The sequence below is a fragment of the Camelus dromedarius genome, chromosome 3 (assembly GCF_036321535.1).
Source record: "Camelus dromedarius isolate mCamDro1 chromosome 3, mCamDro1.pat, whole genome shotgun sequence".
Lineage (NCBI taxonomy): Eukaryota > Metazoa > Chordata > Mammalia > Artiodactyla > Camelidae > Camelus > Camelus dromedarius.
Genome location: NC_087438.1, coordinates 31508128 through 31526969, shown reverse-complemented (window position 1 = coordinate 31526969; position 18842 = coordinate 31508128). Strand labels below are relative to the sequence as shown.

At 34.6% G+C, this 18842-nt stretch overlaps 1 protein-coding gene across 1 annotated transcript in view; it reads left to right on the top strand.

Moving 5' to 3' along the window:
- The window catches only part of HCN1 (hyperpolarization activated cyclic nucleotide gated potassium channel 1), a 323656-nt gene that overhangs the window by 252176 nt on the left and 52638 nt on the right, over positions 1–18842 (top strand). The window contains exon 5 of the mRNA XM_010974280.3: positions 14663–14809. Within this exon, the coding sequence (XP_010972582.3) occupies positions 14663–14809 (147 nt within the window). The remainder of the gene's footprint in view (positions 1–14662; positions 14810–18842) is intronic.

Genomic DNA, 18842 nt, shown 5'->3' with positions numbered 1-18842 from the left:
ATAGTTAACACGATTGTCTTAGTCTGCGCTGTTATAACAAAAGACTATAATGGGATGGCGTAGAAGCAGCAGAAATTTATTTCTCACTGTTCTGGAAGCTGGGACATTCAAAATCAAGGCATAGGCAGATTCAGTGTTTTGTATTGTCTGTTTCTGGTTCACAGATGGTGCCTTCTCAGCTGTAATCTCATGTGGCAAAAGGGGCAGTGGAGCTTCCTTGGGCCACTAGTATAGGGGCATTAATTCTGTTCATTCATAAGGACTCCATCCTCATACCTAATCACCTCCCAAAGCACCACCTTCTGATATTATCACCTTGGGGCTTAGGTTTAAACATGAATTTCGAGGGGACACAAGTATTCACACCACAGCAAGAGCTTTAAAATTTAGACCCAAGAATCACCCTTTTTCATAGTACCAAGGAATAATAAACCTTACTGACTAGTGTGGTGACCTTGGAGATAATGAAAAGGCACTACATTAAGAATTCAGAGACCTGGTTTTATTCCTGATATTTACTAACTAGATGTGAAATTTGTATAAATGAATTTGCCATTCTGGGCTTCTTTTCTTAATCTGTGAAATGAGAGACTTGAAAACAATGATCTCTGTGGTGCCCTCCAGCTCTGAATGTCTCTTTTTCTGCTAAATATGGTAATTTCCCTTGGATGATCCAAAAACCACTGTAAGTTCCTGTTGGGTCACCCTTATAAACATAATTCATTAATGTGTAGTACTGGTTGGGGATACAGGGTGAGGAAATCTTAAAATTATATGACTTTTTATTCTACATACAGATTTTCAGGGTATATGCTAACAATTATTTACAATATTAGATACTATATTTTAATATAGCCTTCTTGGGAGATTTTCTTCCACTAGTTTTGGGTTTGTAGCTACAATCTAATTTGTTACAGCATTACACATTTATAGTAGCACCCAATCACACAGCTACCTGACTTCCAACTTCTACCTGACTTCAAATGGGTCACTCCCAAAGCCAAAAATAATTAACATAAAACACCCCTGAGTCTTAGGGAAATAGGTATGGACATGTAGGTATAAGAAGTGTTTGCATTTCTTGTCTCCTCAAGTACTTAACATCTCTTTAGCTGGTTTTACAAAAAGCCATTGTTTTTCTAAGCAGTTGGACTGTAAGGCCATAAAGTTCAGGTTGCAGGTGATTATATGCAAAACAGACCCCTAACTATTTGGAGAATTACAGTTAAAAGATAGATCAGATCACAGAGAAAGGAGCTAGAAAAACACCAACAGCTATAGGCAAGGACGGCTTAGTGGAAAGCCAACAGAACTAAGTAATGTGGGAGCCTCTGAGATGAGAAATGAAGCAGAAGCCCTGGGAAAAAGCCAGGCAGTAACCACTGTACCATGTATAGTATAGGAAGTATTATTCATAATGATTACTGTGAATCATCAAGAGTGGTTTAAATTATGTTCAGTATGCTCTGTTTACTCTGGCCACGAAGTAGAGGGTTGGAGAAAGATTTAGAACAAGAGAGTTTTAATGTTGTTTGTGCAGAGATCTCCAAACTCAAGATTTCTGGGGAGACAAAGAAATATGTCTTCATTATCTTTGCATTTATAGTTTTAATGTTTATAATAATACTTTAATTTTGTGCCCTTTTATATTTGAACTTCCTTGGCCATATTTCAGTGTCTTTGTGCCAGTGCAGGGAATTGCTACTAATTAGGTTGGACACAAGGCATTATCTTCAGTCCATGGAAATACATTTCTTCCTTAAATTTTACAAGACCAAGTTCAGAAGCCATTTTTAAAATGAACACATTTGTTTTTAAAATACTAACCAATAAATAGTATTTTAACTAACCATGAACTGAAGAATGGAAATGAGGTTCAAGACAATTGAGAAAGTGTAAAACTATCTTGAAATTTTAAGAGTCTTTGAATGATCTCTTATATCTCTTAATTTATGTTACTGGTTTCGACCATTTTCCTTGAGCTATAGTTGTTCATTTTTGCCTGAGCACTTTCCTTGACATAGAACTGACTTCACAAGGCACACATTTATTTTGAAATGTTTTAATTTTTTGAATATCAAGCTGTCTATTAATTTAGCATCTTTATCTCTCTAGCTCCTAGCCAGACCAGAGCACAGTAAGTCAAACCTTCTCTTTCAAATACTTTCTTTTCCAGAATAGCATGCTTGCTTTTCTCAATGAGTCCTCATATACATATTTTTTTTCTCATTTTATAAACTTCTGGTTGTTTTCTTCTTATTTTAGACCAGTAGTTCTTAACCTGGGCTGAACATTTGAATCACCTGGAAACCTTTTAAAAATAATGATGTCAGGAAGTTACACCATATTTTCACTGCCTTTGTTAACATCTTGGAACACATAATCCACAGAAAATATGGGTACACGTTCTGTGTGTGAAGAACATGAGTCAGAGTTTCAGTTCCTCAGTGCAATTATTGTATGGCCTTCGGAGTGTTAATTCCCTCCTGTGAGTCTCAGTCTTTTCACAAGGATATAAACATAACCATGTCTGCTCTGCCTACCTCATGTGGTAGCTGGGAAGAGTAAATGTTCTTTGTAAACTGTAAATTACCAAAGAAACGTTATCACTATTACTGTCATCACCCACTAAATTCTAAAAATGTAGATTGCCTTCTAATAATTCTTCTTGTCCACATGTCTGCTTATTCAGTATATTCCCTGACTCCTTTTCTTTTCTAGCCTTGATTTAGTCTTCCCCTTTTCATTAGTTTTTTAAATAAAAATAAGACAACCATGGAACTAAACAAATACATGCATTTGTGGAATGTTGGTAAAAAGAATGAAAAGGAGGATCTAAGTTATTAAATGGCCTGTTTGACTTAGTCGTCACTCTACTGTCTTTTTATTTCTTTTATAATTATATACACTTGGAACAGTATTTATCATTAGCATTTTTATGTGTTTTGTGTTTAGCTAAGAGTGCCATTGTGCAATTGAAAGAAAATGTTTCTAGTGTCTGCTCTGTCACGGTTTTCTGTGGCCTAACAGAGTTGTAGAGAAAGTACTTGGAAAAGAATAATGAGGTACATAAATGTAATGAATAGTAAACATTAGTCTACTTTAGGAAAAAATTTATGATGATAAAAGCTCTCAAATACCAGGCAAAATCTATATAGGTTTTAATATTTAAACATTTAACTTGTATTTTCATTTATTTATAACCTCCAGTAACCTCTTCTTTCCTTAAAAACTTGATGCTAAAGTACAGAAGAGATACAGGAAAAATGGATGTAGGGTGTGAGGGGGGCCGTGCCCCAGACTTCGGTTGAGACCCTGAGATATGCCCTGCCAAGTGTGGGTCCTTGGCTTCCTGCAGGGAAGAATTCAAGAGGGAGCCACAGTTGAGTGAAGGTAGATTCATTTAGAGATACATCAAAAAGCAAGAGAAGGGCCATGAGGGTGGGGTTGGGTGCTCAGATTAGAGTAAAAGTAGGTACACACTCCATAGACAGAGTGTGGGCCGTCTCCAAAGAGGGAGAGAGAGGGGGACACCACTAGGCTCCGTGTTGCTGGGTTTTATGGGCTCAGTGGCTTCATATGCTACTAAGTGGAAGAATCAGTCTAACTAGCCTGGGGAAGAGGCTGGGATTCCCAGGAAGTTGGCCATTTCCCACACTTTGACCTTTTGTGGCTAGCCTTGGAACTGTCATGGCGCCTGCGGGCATGCTATTCACCATGCTAATGTATTACAATGGGCGTATAATGAAGCTGAAGGTCTACTGGAAGTCAAATCTCCCACCATCTTGAGCCTTAAGGCCTACAGGGGTTGAATCTTTCACCATTCTGCTGTTAATTGGTGTATTATTCCTTGAATGGCTGTGCCCTGCCCCCTTCCTATCTCAAAACAACTTATATTTCAACAGTTTTTCCTAGTCTAAACTATAGTATGATGTTGGAGATGTGCTCTGTGTTTTCTGAAGTGCTGAAAATATCTGTGTTAGTATCGGTGAAAATTAAAATGCTGGAATATACTGTTTAAGTTGGGAAAACTGGGAGTTGAATGAGTCATGTCTTATAGTTAACACTTTATTTTATAGTAGTTTGCTGATCCCAAGTTTATTTTCACTTTCAGGGGTTTTATTCCATTCTGCTTTTTTACAATTTGATATTAGGGAAATATATTTGTTATTAAACAAATGTGTGAATAGTTCTGTTTTTCACACTGTAGTATTTTGATATACTCCATTAGCAGTGAAATAGAGCCACATGAATAGACTGCTACATTTTTAAAAGAAACATGGATGTCATACCATTTTTATTTTTCTCCAATAAAAATTAGCTGAGTCTTTTTTAATTCCATCCAGTGAAAGTAAAATTTTAGTCAAACACTGAATCCTCTCGCGTAGTGTATTGTGTTGCTGTTGTTGTTGTTACTAACTTGGAAACTTGATTTAGCAAAATACAGAGCTAAAATTAACCATTCTTGGAGGTGCTCCTGCATCAGCCTTAGCTCAGCTTGAGCAATGATTCAGTTTTGTTAAGCTCATGATCCAGAATGATCAATTAAGCCAATGATTTCCTCATTTGTTTACCGAGTACAATTAAAGTGCAGAGAAATGTAAACACGTACACCAGAAGGTTTTGGACTATAGACTAAAGCCACTGGTCTCAATATGAAAGTTTATTTAAAAGTTTAAATTTTACAGTATATTCTACAATTTATCTCATTTTAAGGATTTAAATGTCTCACCACTGAGGAAGACTGATGAGTCAGGAATATATGATATATTATTCCTTGTCTTCTCTGAAACTCTGGTACTTTCTTGTGCTCTCTCCTGTATTTCCAGGTTTAAGGTACCAATCAGATTGGAGTTCAGTGAGGAAGGGGAATGGTATTAGGAGAAGCAGGAGGAGTCTGGGTCACCTACGGACTCGTAGATCACTGAAAGGTTTCAGCTTTCACTCTAAGACGAGAATCCTTGGAGGATTTTCAACAGACATGACATGGTCAGACTTACGTTTTAGAAGGACAATACTAGTATAGGTTTGAGAATAAATTTTAGTCAAAAGTTAAAGCAGAGACCAATTCAAGACTATTGAAGTCATCCACATAAGAGATGGTGGTGAGTTGGACCAAGTTTATAGGAGTAAGGATGAATAAGTGAATATATTAAAAAAGCAGATCCAGGAATATTACTCAGCAATTAAAAAAGAATATGTACTGGTATGTGCAACAACATGAATGTACTGCAGAATATCATGCTAAGTGAAAAAATGACAAGATGTGAAAGATTGCATATTGTATTATTTCACTTATGTAAAGTTATGGAAAAGGCAAAACAAGTAACGGAAAATAGATCAGTAGTTTCCTTGGACCAGGGGTGGAAGTGTAGGGTAACCACAACGGAGAATGAGGGAATTTGGGGGAGTGATAGAAGTGTTCTAAAATTTGGATATGGCAGTGATTGCTTGTAGAAATGTACGCTTAAAGTGTTAATTTTATTATATGTAAATTTTACTTCAGTAAACTGCAAAGCAAAAAAAAAAAGGCATCAAATAAGATTTACCTATGAAAGTGGTGTATTAGAGAAAGAGATATGGTAAAACCAACTGCAATGTTTTTGGTCTCAGCTACTGGTAGGAAGTTATCATTATCTGAAGGGAGAGATGAGGTGTGATCTGGTAAAATGAGGTTTAGGGGAAGAATTTCAGTTTTGGATGTGTTAAATGGGATGTCCTTATTACACATCCAAGTGGAGATGCCAATTAGGCAACTGGACATATAAATCTGAATGAAAGAAGTCTAGTCTGCAGACATACATTGAGGACTTCACCTTTTATATGTATATAATTATATAATGTAACTTCTCCATCAGATTAACAGAGATATTTAAATTGTTCCATGGTGAAACTGACAACTGATCAATACTTGGGTCTGAAATATGGATATATCTATAAAGCCAGGAAACTAGGAAAAGACAGCATTCTTTATCAATGAATGTTGATACAGAGAGGGGCTCTAGAATAACTTACAAATTCCTCTATCAGTTGTCATTTCTATTTAAAATGTCTGTAACCCACTAGGCTGCCCAGCTAAATTATAGGAAAATGCCTGGCAAAACACCTGGTTAAAAAGATGCTCATTAGCAATGACTACTGATTGAATGTACCTCCTTAAGGCCGTTCAGTATTGGGCTGAAAAAAAAAAAAGGGTTAAACTAGCGTCATCATCTTGAAGCTTCAGATGATTTTGAGAAATTACAATTTAAGGCCATAAATACCAAATGAAGCAGAATCTAGTCCTATCAGAATAAGTTAACAAAAAATCTTATTGATGATTAGGAACAATGAAACCTCCTGGCCCCTTTATGGTTGAGTAGAACAGAATTGGAAACTGCTTCACTTTCCGTCTCTGCTCAAATGTCTTTGACGATGGCTATCCAGTGACCTACTGGTCCATTTCTTTGATCTGCTTCACTTTGCTTGGCTAATGCCAAGCCTGATAACACATGTTTTGACTCATCTTCATATTGTATCTGGTACCACTGGCATTGTGTTAGGTCCAATATTTTGTAAGCAGCTGCTTTCATCCTCTGCTAAGATGTTTCTCTGGCAAGCATGTTTTACATTGTTCTGCTAAACTGTTCTAACTTTAATAAGGCATTTTTTGAATTTATGCTAATTAGGTTGGAAGTCTTTGTCATCTCTCTCTACTTCAGAAAACGTAATTTGGAACTTATGATGTTGGTTTGCTTCTGGAAAGCCAAATTTTATATTAACCAAAGAGTATTAGTTTTATAGGGTTAGAGTTGCTAAAGTTTGGATCCTTATCTTTTATAAATTCTATGATTGGTTTTCTGAAAGTATTTCCTTTCCCTTGGCATTATTACACATGATGTTTATGGTGCTGGTTTGCTATCAAACTCAAAAGCACTGTCAATAAATGTTAATAAGCCATTGCCAGTTCAAACTACTATTATTCAATTTGAATTACTTATGTAAGCTTATATTCAGAAATTTATATTTCTCTGTGTTGATATATATATATGCAAAATACAAACATATACCTGTATATTTGTGTATGTGTGTCTGTATGTTTTCTTTTAATCTCAATCACAAATACTCACCTTTGATTAAAGGCTGAGCTTTGCTTAAACAAGACCTCCATTCTTTTTCTCATTCTGCAGTGCTATACTTAGCACTTTTTCTAATAACATCTCTTTACTCTCTAGTAGATATTTACCAAAGGTTATTGTAGTAATTATATAATGTAACTTCTCCACTGGATTAGCAGAGATATTTAAATTGTTCCATGATGAAACTGACAACTAATTAATACTTGGGTCTGAAACATGGATTTTGATTGGTTGTATTTAATATATGTATGTGCTGCTTCATTGCTTCCTAATATCACATCATGTCAGACTTAATGAGTAATAACAGATAATGGATAATAATATCCATTTCAACTGTGTTTTATATTGTGTACTTAAAGAATATTATTCTTTTAATTTGTACAGAAGGAATGATATCTTTGTTAGAATTGTTCACTTTTGAAAAACAAATTAATCCAAAAGAGTGTAAATGTTAAGCATTGTAAGAGTTCCTTTCTTCATCAAATGTGTTGCTTCTCCATGGTAATTTGTTGATGAGTCATTAATTCATTGTCTTCTTTTAGTTATTCTCCAGATGACATTTACTCTTAGTAATTGTTATGTATCTTCAGATATTCAGTTGCTTTAAATTTGGAAAGCTATGGACAGTGAAATAGAAACAGTTGTCTTAAAAACAACCTAGAGAGACTTTCAAAAGTAAATCAAGCTATTACTAATGCTAAGAAATATTTTGACCAGAAATAATGAAGAATATCAGTGATATTTAAATAATGTCCTTACCTTCAAACTATTAATCTTTTTAATGCACTTATATAGGGCTTATGTAAATAATTTATTACCCATCAGTAAAAGTTTAAAAGATTGGATGAGGGTGGTGGAAAGAGGATATTGGAAAAACATTATTAACAGAGATGTTTAGCTCTTCATTGCAGAGTAAAATTATCTTCCCAATGGAAGCGCAGCATAACTAAATTTGCATCTTTTCATTGAAGAACCCGCCTATACACACACACGACATACTGCTAACAATCAGTGTACCTAATATTTTATAAATTTATACAGTTTTTAATCATTTTACCCCAGATTATTAGTCTAAAAGCTGCAATCATGTAAGTTTCAACCTTGAGGTGAAATATTACCTCTAGATTTATAACCAATAGGTTTTATGCTTTAGTAAATATTTTGTACTTCACCATTTAATTTTTAACCTAATTATCTTCCCTCACAAAAGTAAATAAATAAATAAATATTAATTTTTAAAAATTAAATGATGAATTATTTAAATTAAAAGTTAAAGTAGTATGTTATAGATCTTTGAGCTACTTCAAATAAACCATATTATCCTCAGGAAGAAACAAAAGACTGGGCATTTTGTCACAATGAATAGGTGTCTGATTTTTCTCTGCAATGTATCGTTAAAATTTTTTAAAAAGTAGTAAAAGTAATTTGAATGTTTAACATATATTTGGCCTTACCAAAGAAAAATGGAATTTTTGCTAGTACTTAAAAAAAGGACTTCAAATCAAAACTAAGCAATATAGTTTACAAATATGAATATTCTAGAATATATATAACTAATCAATTCAGCAAATATTGAACACTTACTGTATATGAGTCACTGTTTAAGAGAATAGAGATACAATGGTAAGGAGATACCTTGAGATCCTTATGGCCTAGTAGACAATACCCCTGCCTTCAATGACGTTACGATCTAGCAGAGAATTCAGACAATTTAATAAGCAGTTATGATAGTGGCGAAGAGCCAGGGTATGGGCTTGGTGTTAGGGGAGCACAAATGGCCCATCTAGTCCAATCTGGATCCTTACTACTGTGATGTTCTGCTAGCCAGCATGAGCATCACCTAAGGCATTGTTAGAAATGCCAAATCTCAGTTCCAGCCCTGACATACTGAATGTGAATTTCTAGTTCACAAGATCCCCATGTCATTTGAATATATTAAAGTTTGTGCCAGATATTAGGGAAAAATATTCAGAGAAGCAAACAAAAAGAAAAACAGAGGATACTCACAAAACAGCTTTTGTGTTGCCTCCAGAGCTTGTTAAACCACGAGAGTTTTTTGCAGCCTTCATTTCCTGACATTAGTACAGGTTTGATACAGAGATAGATGTTATTATGGTGACACCCTTCTTAAAAACTATATGTTTATTGTGATTTTCAAAGTAACATGAGTGTAATTCTTATTTCTAAAAACATACTTTTCACTTTCTTGTTTTTGGAATAGTTTTTTTTTTAATTAAAGAATAAAACACCTTTGTGTTGACAGTAAATAGAAGGCAATGAATAACAATAAAAAATGAATTACACGTTTAGTATAAACCACTGCATATTTAGGCGTGCAATTAAAGCATTGTTGTATTATAGGTAATTATTAGAAAATTGTTAAATAGCAATTAGTTTAAAAATCTAGTTGAATTAAAATATGCTTCATGCTTAGTATAAATACAACATATAAAATGATGCCTAAAATGACATTTTTCTTACAGAATGAAAAATTAATGTAAGTTTTGTATATTCAAATGATTTTAAATGCAATGAAAAAATAATAATTAATAAAAACAGAATATTTGAAATTTCCTTTCAGAGACCAATAATCAATCAGTTACTTTTTTCTTTGTTTTTATATTTAAGCCAGTCATCATTGGATTTATGACTAAGCTATCTTATGTTTTACAAATATATTTTTAGTTTTGCCATTTGTATACATTGTAACTGAAGCCATGGTTTCTATTTTGATCCTACATTTAAAAATAAACAAATATCTTATACACACACACACAGTAGAATACTACTCAGCCATAAAAAAAGAATAAAAGAATGCCATTTGCAGCAACATAGATGGACCTGGAGATCGTCATACTAAGTGAAGTAATCCAGGAAAAAAAAGAAATATCACATGATATAACACTTTTATGTGAAATCTAAAAAAAAAAAATAATAAGAAAAGAAAAGAAAGAACACTAATGAACTTATTTACAAAACAGAGACAGACTCACAGACATAGAAAACAAGCTTATGGTTACTAGTGGGGAAAGGCAGGTGTTGGGGAGATAAATTGGAAGTTCAGGATTTGCAGATACTAATTACTATATATAAAATAGATAAACAACAAGGTCCTACTATATAGCACAGGAAACTATATAAGGTACCTTGTAATAGCCTATAATGAAAAAGAATATGAAAAGGAATATATATATAACTGAATCACTATGCTGTACACCAGAAATTAACACAACATTGTAAATCAACTGTACTTCAATTAAAAAAATTGGTTTTGGTGTGTGCTGGAGATGCATAATGCAAAGTATATGTAATAATGAGTAAAACCGTTAAATATCTATCTAATTTTGCCTATATTTAGTATAATAATATGTATACTTTTCTTTTTTGCCTATTCATAAAAAATTAAATGAATATTATAAATTATGTAAGTAAAATAGAATATTTTGGAAATGTACTGGTAAAATAGTTATTATCAAATATATTCTAAAGAGGACAGGGTAATTTATTTTGGATGGCATATGTTTTTGAAACTCATTACATATATATTTTTTCCACAAATATTTATTGATAATTATCCATAATAAGTTTATTATTTGAAGTACTGCTATTTGTCAGCATTTTATTAAACTGAAGCTAAATTTATTTTCTAATGAGATTCCATATAAATATCTTGAGGAACTTGGTATTTGTATATGCCAATATTAATTAAGAAAGGTATATTCTTAGCCATGGCATAAAACTGGTAGAGTTTTTGTTAAACAGGATATTATGCTATGTTGTATTATTTTTTAATGTTAAGGTAGGAATTTAGATTCCCTGTCTTAGGTTACCTGGGAGCATTTACTATCATCTCCAAAGACTGTGCTGCACTGCAGGAAGGAAGCTGAGTTTTGGTGGCAAAAGTCTTACCATTAATAATTGTTTCTGGAATCATTGAGAGTTTCCCTATGTAAAAACTTTATGCAAGAAAAAAAAAACTTTAAAAAGTGATGAAATGACAGTTAAGTGACATGCACACAGTCCACAGGCTGAGTCTGCTGTGGGTATGGGTTACATTATAAAAGATGCCCTGAGCTGTCATAAAGCCCACTGTTGTACAGTAATTCAGTGCTTCCCAAGATGCCTAGTGATACAGACAAACTAAGCAATTAGATCTTTGGCTTGCCATACAGATGGGGCCACTTAAATAAAATTTATCTCTTGTGATAACTCTTTTTCTGGGAAAAAAATCCCCAATTTACATCATTCTAGGTGGTTAAGGGAGGAGCAGTAGTTTCTCTTGAGCCCACAGGGCCTGCCCTGCCTTTAACACAACATGATCCACGTGCCAAAGTGACACATCTTGGGGAGGCCTGTTCTGAAGCCCTACAATATCATGTGCTTGCATTATTTATATATACATTATGTTAATTGCATAGAACATTTAAAACACCAAAGTACATTAGAATTTTAAATGGTAAATTGTTTCATAGTCTTCTAAATCTGATGAGATGAACTTTTGATTTTATATATTCAAGAAAGAATTGTATTTGCACCTTTGCTTTTCAAAAATCTATTCATCAGTGATATTCAAAGTATCAAGTCATCTTTTGCATGTAGTATATTACTAAAATTAACAGAAACTGCCATTTTATGATTTTTTACTCTGCCAGCTTATGCATAACTTCTAACATCTGGTTTATTTCATTATCCACCTACCACGAGGTGTCTTCTTCAAAAATGTATTTGTTATCTTTATTTCTTCACATCACACAAAGGTGATATTTTTATTCATTCTTGCAAGTCTTGTTATGTATGAGGGAAACAGATAAAAAGAAATGGCTCCTGTTTTCAGTAAGTGTTGTGTTCTAACAGAGATTACTACGTAATTCGCAAATTCACTGACCATGGTCCGATACCTCTGTTCTTAGAATGTACTCCTTTTCAGTGCCACCACCGTTTTCAAACTTTATCCTTCTTTGGATTCTGATAACCATGTTTTTCTGGTTTTGCTCTCACATCTTGCTGGCTAATGTGAGTTCCCTTAACTTGCTCAACCTCTATGACTCAACCACTTTTAAAATATAGATTCCACTTTTTCTTTTTATCTCTCCATTTGACACAACCTTAGTGATCCCTTAGCCAGTGACTATGTGTATATTTTCTCTTCTGACCTAAATACAGGCATTAGGATGCACCATGAGCATCTTAAACTTAGCTTGTCAGAAACTGAATTTCTTTTCTTTCCTACTCACTCAAATGTACTTCCGTATGTCCTGAGATAACACAGTACTTGGCATATAGAAATGGTTCTATATTTTAGCGTCTGGAGGACCTGTTAAAACAGACTGCCAGAGTTTCTAATTTGGAGTTTCTGATTCAGTAGGTCTGGGGTGGAGACTACCTACGAATGTGCATTTCTAGCAAGTTCCCAGGTGACACTGATGGTTTGGTAATCATACCTTGAGACCCACTGGCACACAGCAATCCACTAAAGCTTGTCAAATCAATAATTACTATGAGTAAATGGATGTTTAAAAAATGTAAGATAGGCTCAACAATCAAATGAACTCAGTAAATGACAAGAAATTTTCACAGAACTTTTGTCTGAAGAAGCAAGGAAGATCTTTGGTGCAACACTCTCATACTATAGATTGGTAAAGTAAAGTTGAAAGGGATTTACTGATTTCTGTGAGGAAAAGTAACTAGACTGGTTTTCTTTGCAGTCCAGCTGCAAATCAACTTTATCCTACACAGCAATCTTGTAGAAAAGGCCACTGAAGTATCTTCTCTATAGATCAGCTGCAGGAAGGCTTGAGCAGGCTGAATCCCAGGGCTTCAGGGGTGGGCATCCAAGGTTAGAAGAATTACAGATTCTGACCTTCTCAGGAAAAATTAACCCAGTCCTTCTCAAGTACATACTAGAAGCCACTTACACACAATGACAGTGACAGCATTGGTGTCTAAATTTAGAATGCCTAAGTCGTAATCAAGTGGCTTCAGAGAGATATGTGTATGTATATATATACATATATGTATATATATATGTCTGCAGGCTTTAAATACTTTAGGGCACAGTCTGGTGACCAAATAAAGGAATCTGATGACAAAGTTGTATTTCCTTTGAGAATACAAATCTCTAAAAGGGAATGTCCAAAAATATGAATGTTATGTGTAAGGAAAGTATGCACAAAAAAATTGAAGAAATACAATACAGTGGATGCTGTTTCTCATTAGCTGTATATTATCAATTACCAATTACAATTACAATAATTGTGGGCAAGAAAGGAGTATGGTCACCTAGATTTTCTAGTCTGAGCTCTGTTATCAGGAAAAGATTTGAGAAAAAATTTCACAGATAATACATTAATTGTGTTGTGTTTAAGAAAAGAATTTTATTCCATTATCTTCATCCAGTTTTATTACCTACTTTTTTATTTGTACTCAATTTTATCATCTGTGTGATGAAACTCATTTTGGGGGCTGTAACTAAATTTTTCAAAATGTGATCCCATGACTCCTTCATTTGAAACATCAAGGGACTGTTTCTCAGACTTAAATGTATACGAGTCATCTGGGGAATCTTTCTAAAATGCAGTTACTGATTTCATAGGTCTGAGGTAAAGCCTGTTAATTGTGTTCTAGTAAGCTCCCAAGTAATGTCCATGCTTCTGTGTTTCGGTTCGATTTGCAGGGATTTTTTTAAGTGTGTATGTGTATGTACAAGAGTACATGTATACATTTACAAAGGCAGATACCTCAATGGGATCAGTATCTGGAGTTCAGCCTGCAAACTTGCATTCGCAAAAGACAACCTCATCCCAAATTTTATCAGCCATCAAATTTAAGAACTGCTTGTTTAAATGAACTTTAATGTCTAAGTCAAGTTTCAGCTATAAAATTATGTGGATCTAGTTTCATCTGGTATTTTTCTAAGTCCTAAATGGAAGCCTGACATTTTCTCTTAATTTATAGAACTTCAGTGTTGCTTGAGTATCTATGACTTGCAAACGGTTGCCAAGCTTTCTGCCTCCAGATTCAAGTTTTAGTTGGGTCTGATCTTTTGATGTAAGATCTAAGGTAGAGGCTTTTGTGCTACTATCCATAGTTTTGAGATTCTTTCTCCAAATAAAGAGCAAAACATCAACTTCATACCTTTAGAACATAGCTACAAAAAGAAAAAAAATCCAAAGACAATGCCATCACATTTTTTTCCTTGCCCCATCACTGGCTTTTCTGGGTCTATACCTGTAAATTCACTCTGTACTCCTTTCATCCTTCTTTTCCATAACGTCACAGTTCCTTTCAGAAGGTGTTTACCAAAACAAGTTCTTTCTACAGTTTGTGATACAGAGTAGTTGCATTACTACTGTGAGGAAAAATAAGTTACATTATAAGTAACTTAAAAATAAGTACATTAGTTCCTTCTCCTTAAAGGATTTCTTCTTTTTGCGACTGTTATTCAAATGTTATTGAATATAGCACGACCAAGTAGCATCATGATTCCTCATGAAGCCTAACAGTGTTTCCTAATTTCCTTTTTTCCTTTTTTCCTTTCCTTACAGTATAAGCAAGTGGAGCAATACATGTCATTCCATAAGTTACCAGCTGATATGCGTCAGAAGATACATGATTACTATGAACACAGATACCAAGGCAAAATCTTTGATGAGGAAAATATTCTCAGTGAACTCAATGATCCTCTGAGAGAGGTAAGATTTATGACCCTCAGTCTCCACTGTGCATGATCACGGTTTATTTTCTCTTTCCCTGGGAAATCGTCATGTTTATGTTTTGGCACTATTCGAAAGAAAAATTAAAACTTGACATTAAAACATCTTTTTTGCCCTTATTCTCTCTTATGTTCTCCCATTTACAGGCATTTATGTTAACAAGACTGGACAATTGGGTCCTCTTGTGATTCTCAGGATACTGTTTTATTTTCTGTGTCCCTAGTTACAAGATTCCTTCTTGTGCCCTCATTGTCCATATCTTCCCAGTCTCCCACTCTATCACCTCATGCTCACATAACTGTATCTTTAACTTCTTTTTGATTTTTACTTCCGTCCTCTGTTTGTTCTCCCCGTTTACACACTGACCTGACCTGTTGTGAGTAGTTCGTTTCCTGTTACCTCATTAAAACACTTTGCAACATCAATAACCACCTCTTTGCCTTACGTCTCCTTTCCATCCCTCGCTGGACGTCTTCCCTCCGCCCGGTGGAATGTTCAGGCCACCCCTAGGTTAAAAGAACAGTCTCTTGATTGTTCGTGTTTCTTACACTGTTTTGCTCTCTCTCCTTTCTTTTACTGCCAGCCTTCTCAAAAGATTGCTCTATAATTATTGCGTTGTAGTTCAGTCTCCACGTTACTAAAATTGTTTCCTTGGAAATTATCAATGACCATTCAATCATCAAATCCTTTGTCTTTGTGCCATTGGTGGTACTTCTAAACTCTTAATAAAATACATATCCTGAATCACTGTTGGGGACGTCTTTAAAACTGGACCATCCCTGAGCCATTGTCTTTACTTATTTATTTATTTTTTTGCATGTCTGTATTATTCTTTTTTATTTAGTTCATCTCATCTTCAGTTCTGTAAATTTGAGCTCCAACTTCTTGCCATCAGCTCTGTTTTCTTAAAAGCTACATGATCTCCCCTTACCCTGTGTATATAATAAACTGTGTACTGAAGTCATTATCTTCTATCACTAAACCATTCGTCTTTTGAAGTCTCTCTCTGTAAATGTTTTAGCTATTCTCTCAAGTCATTTGGAATGTAAAGTTTTAGCCTTTTTAAAAAATCGTTCTCTGTTCTGCACATCTACCCAATCACCAAATACTGTCAATTCACTGTGACAATACATCTCACTCCTATCCCCTGTTTCTTTTCCCAAGACATAACTCTAAACTTATTCCTGACACATGGACTATTGGCACTGTCCCCTTAGTCTGCTTTCCAGCCTTTGGTCTGTTTTCTCTAACTACCATTTAAAGCAATGATGCCAGATTAATCTTCTTTTATGTGTATGAGCTAGTCATGTCTCTGCTCAGAAAATTTCAGTCTTTACATTACAAATTAAATCAAATATAGCCTCCTGAGGCTCATACTCTGTCCCTTCCAGGCCCTGATCCTGACTAAATCTCCAGCTTTACCTTCCCCTGCTGTCCTACATGTTCCAAAGTGGCCTACAGCCAAACTGTACAACTATTTTGCGAAAATCAATTCTAATTTCTCCACTTGCATCATATGTTTTCCAGATATGTTTTCATCTACTGGCAAATCTAGTTCAAATAGTATTTCTTTATTTATACCTTCTTTGATTTTCCAGGTCAGATCTGGTCCCTCCTTACTCTGACCTCCCAGTGAACTGAGTCTGTTGCTCTCCTGTGCTACTTATCCATTCTGTCCGTTATCACCATTTCTTCACATTTGTTTTCTCCACTTTTGCCTTAAAAGTTCTTTAAGAGCAAAAGTCATTTAGTCTATAAATTTGTCTTGAAATTCCTAGTACATGTTGCATATATCAAATTCTCAATAAATATTTTCATTCCAACAAACATCTTTACCATTTACAACCATTCCTAAGTGTCTGCATCCATTCAGCAGTAAATATCTGCTATTGATTAGCTTGTTTTCTCTACAGAGTCCTCAATCAAATATGAATGTACAAATCTTTTTTGCTTTGAGAAGTATAATGCAAACTTTTGCATATGAAAAGAATAATACGTCATTAATAAAATCTATCAGTATGCTCTGCTTTATCTCATTGTTGAATCACAGATTTTGCTTTCAATCCAAATCCCTTTCACTAAGAGGCAGAAGCTCAAGACACCTGAACCAGGTTGTGTTCTCAGTGGCCAGGTGGGGTTCAAAGGCTGGTGAGGACAGGCAAAGGTAATGGAAGAGACAGGATCAGGGATTAAGGTCACGTCAATAGACACGTCAATAAAACTAAGAGTTTATTTCAAAGAAGCAGGGAGAAGGAAGGATTCCAGCTTAAAATGTCATTGAGGGAATACAGAAAGCTGACAGAGAAAGTGAGCAGAAAAATAGACCCTAAGTAGCTGCCTGCTTACATGGGAAGCATTCCTCTCGATGCTAAAAATGCTCAAAGTAGTGTAAAATCAGAATAAGAAGAAAATTTTCTTAATAATGTGTGTGCTATTTACTACTTTATCTTGCCACACTTTAATTTACTCTGATTTTCAGTGGAAAAAATTTCCGCTTTGCATTTTTGCCCCCTTAAAGACATACGTTCAGTTTTCTCAGTTCCTACAACTACTCTATCATTGAGTTAGAAAAAAAATTTTTCCTTATATTTTCAAATGCTATATAGTTCAGTGTCTCAGCATCTTTTACCTCAACTTCTCAAGTGCACTCACCATTTTTATCCCTACCTTTGATCTCAATTAGCTCAAATGCATGCCATCTCATGGCTACCATATTGATTGATGTACAACACAAATTTAATGTTACTTTCTTCTTAGAACCTAACCATAACCTCCTATCCCCTGCAAGAAAAAGTCCAAACTGCTTAACATAGCACAGGAGATGCTGCATGGCCTGCCTGCATCCTCATTTCTCTACATTCATGCTTCATTGACAGGGAATTGTTGATAATTTCCTGGGGGGAAATGTTGTTGATTGCCTCTTTGCCTTTCTTCATGCTCCCCTCTGTCTTCACTCCCCTCTACTCAGCTTACCTTCAACTTACCATCAGACACTCTTACCAGACATGACCTTCTTCAAAAAGTTTCCCTCCTATTCTCTCCCTATCACTGTATTTATCACTTGTCAGATTATTGTTTGTCTCTTTCAAGCCTATGAGCTTCTTGAGGATAAAGTCTGTGTCATAATATCTCTGGATCTCTAGTGATTAGTATGTGGTAGGAACTCATTAAATATTTACTGAGTGAATGGTCTTCAACAGAATCATGAATGAAAAGCAGGGTAAGAATCATGGATACTTAATAAAATTAGAGATCCTAGAAGTAGAAGCATGAAATGCTCAAACACTTAACACCTTAAAAAGGTGAAAGAAACAATGTTCTCCATGAGTTCATCTGCTCGTCAGCTTTTGCTCTTCTAGCATCAGAATCACACGAAAGCCTAAATTTAATGTGATGTCGAGTTAAGACTTTATTAGAAGGAAAGCAGAAAGAGTAGAATAGGACAGTAAGGAGACACATTGGCAGAGGGCTAACAGAAGTCATCATTTAAATAAAACCTGGATCTAGAAAGACCAGACATGCCCGATGCAGAATGTTGAATAAGAACAATGGAAATATGTCCTGTTCGCTATTAAATTGGAATATTACGTACCTGCCCTGTTCAGGTGAGAGTGGTAGATCACAAGAAATATTTTATAAGTAGTAAAATACATTACTTAAAAATAGTAAAATATATCATTCCCCCTTTCCAAAGCTGTATTCCAACTTAGAAAATAAGGCATTAACTTATGCAAAGGTGTATTTTGGTCCCTGTTTTGCCTCTAGTGTCTAGAAAAGTGCCCAGCACATAAAAGACATTGAATGATTGATAAAATGAATGTCAAATGAATGAAACTAGGATATTTAAAAAGAGAAAGCTAGATTTCTTGATATGTATTTTGTAATAAAAGGTTAAAATATGTGCTTTGTATACACATACACCATGTATAATTGTTAATCGTATATTCAGTTTTAAGTCAGCAACCATCTGATATTTTAACAAGACTTTTAGCTTAAAATGCTTCATTGTCCA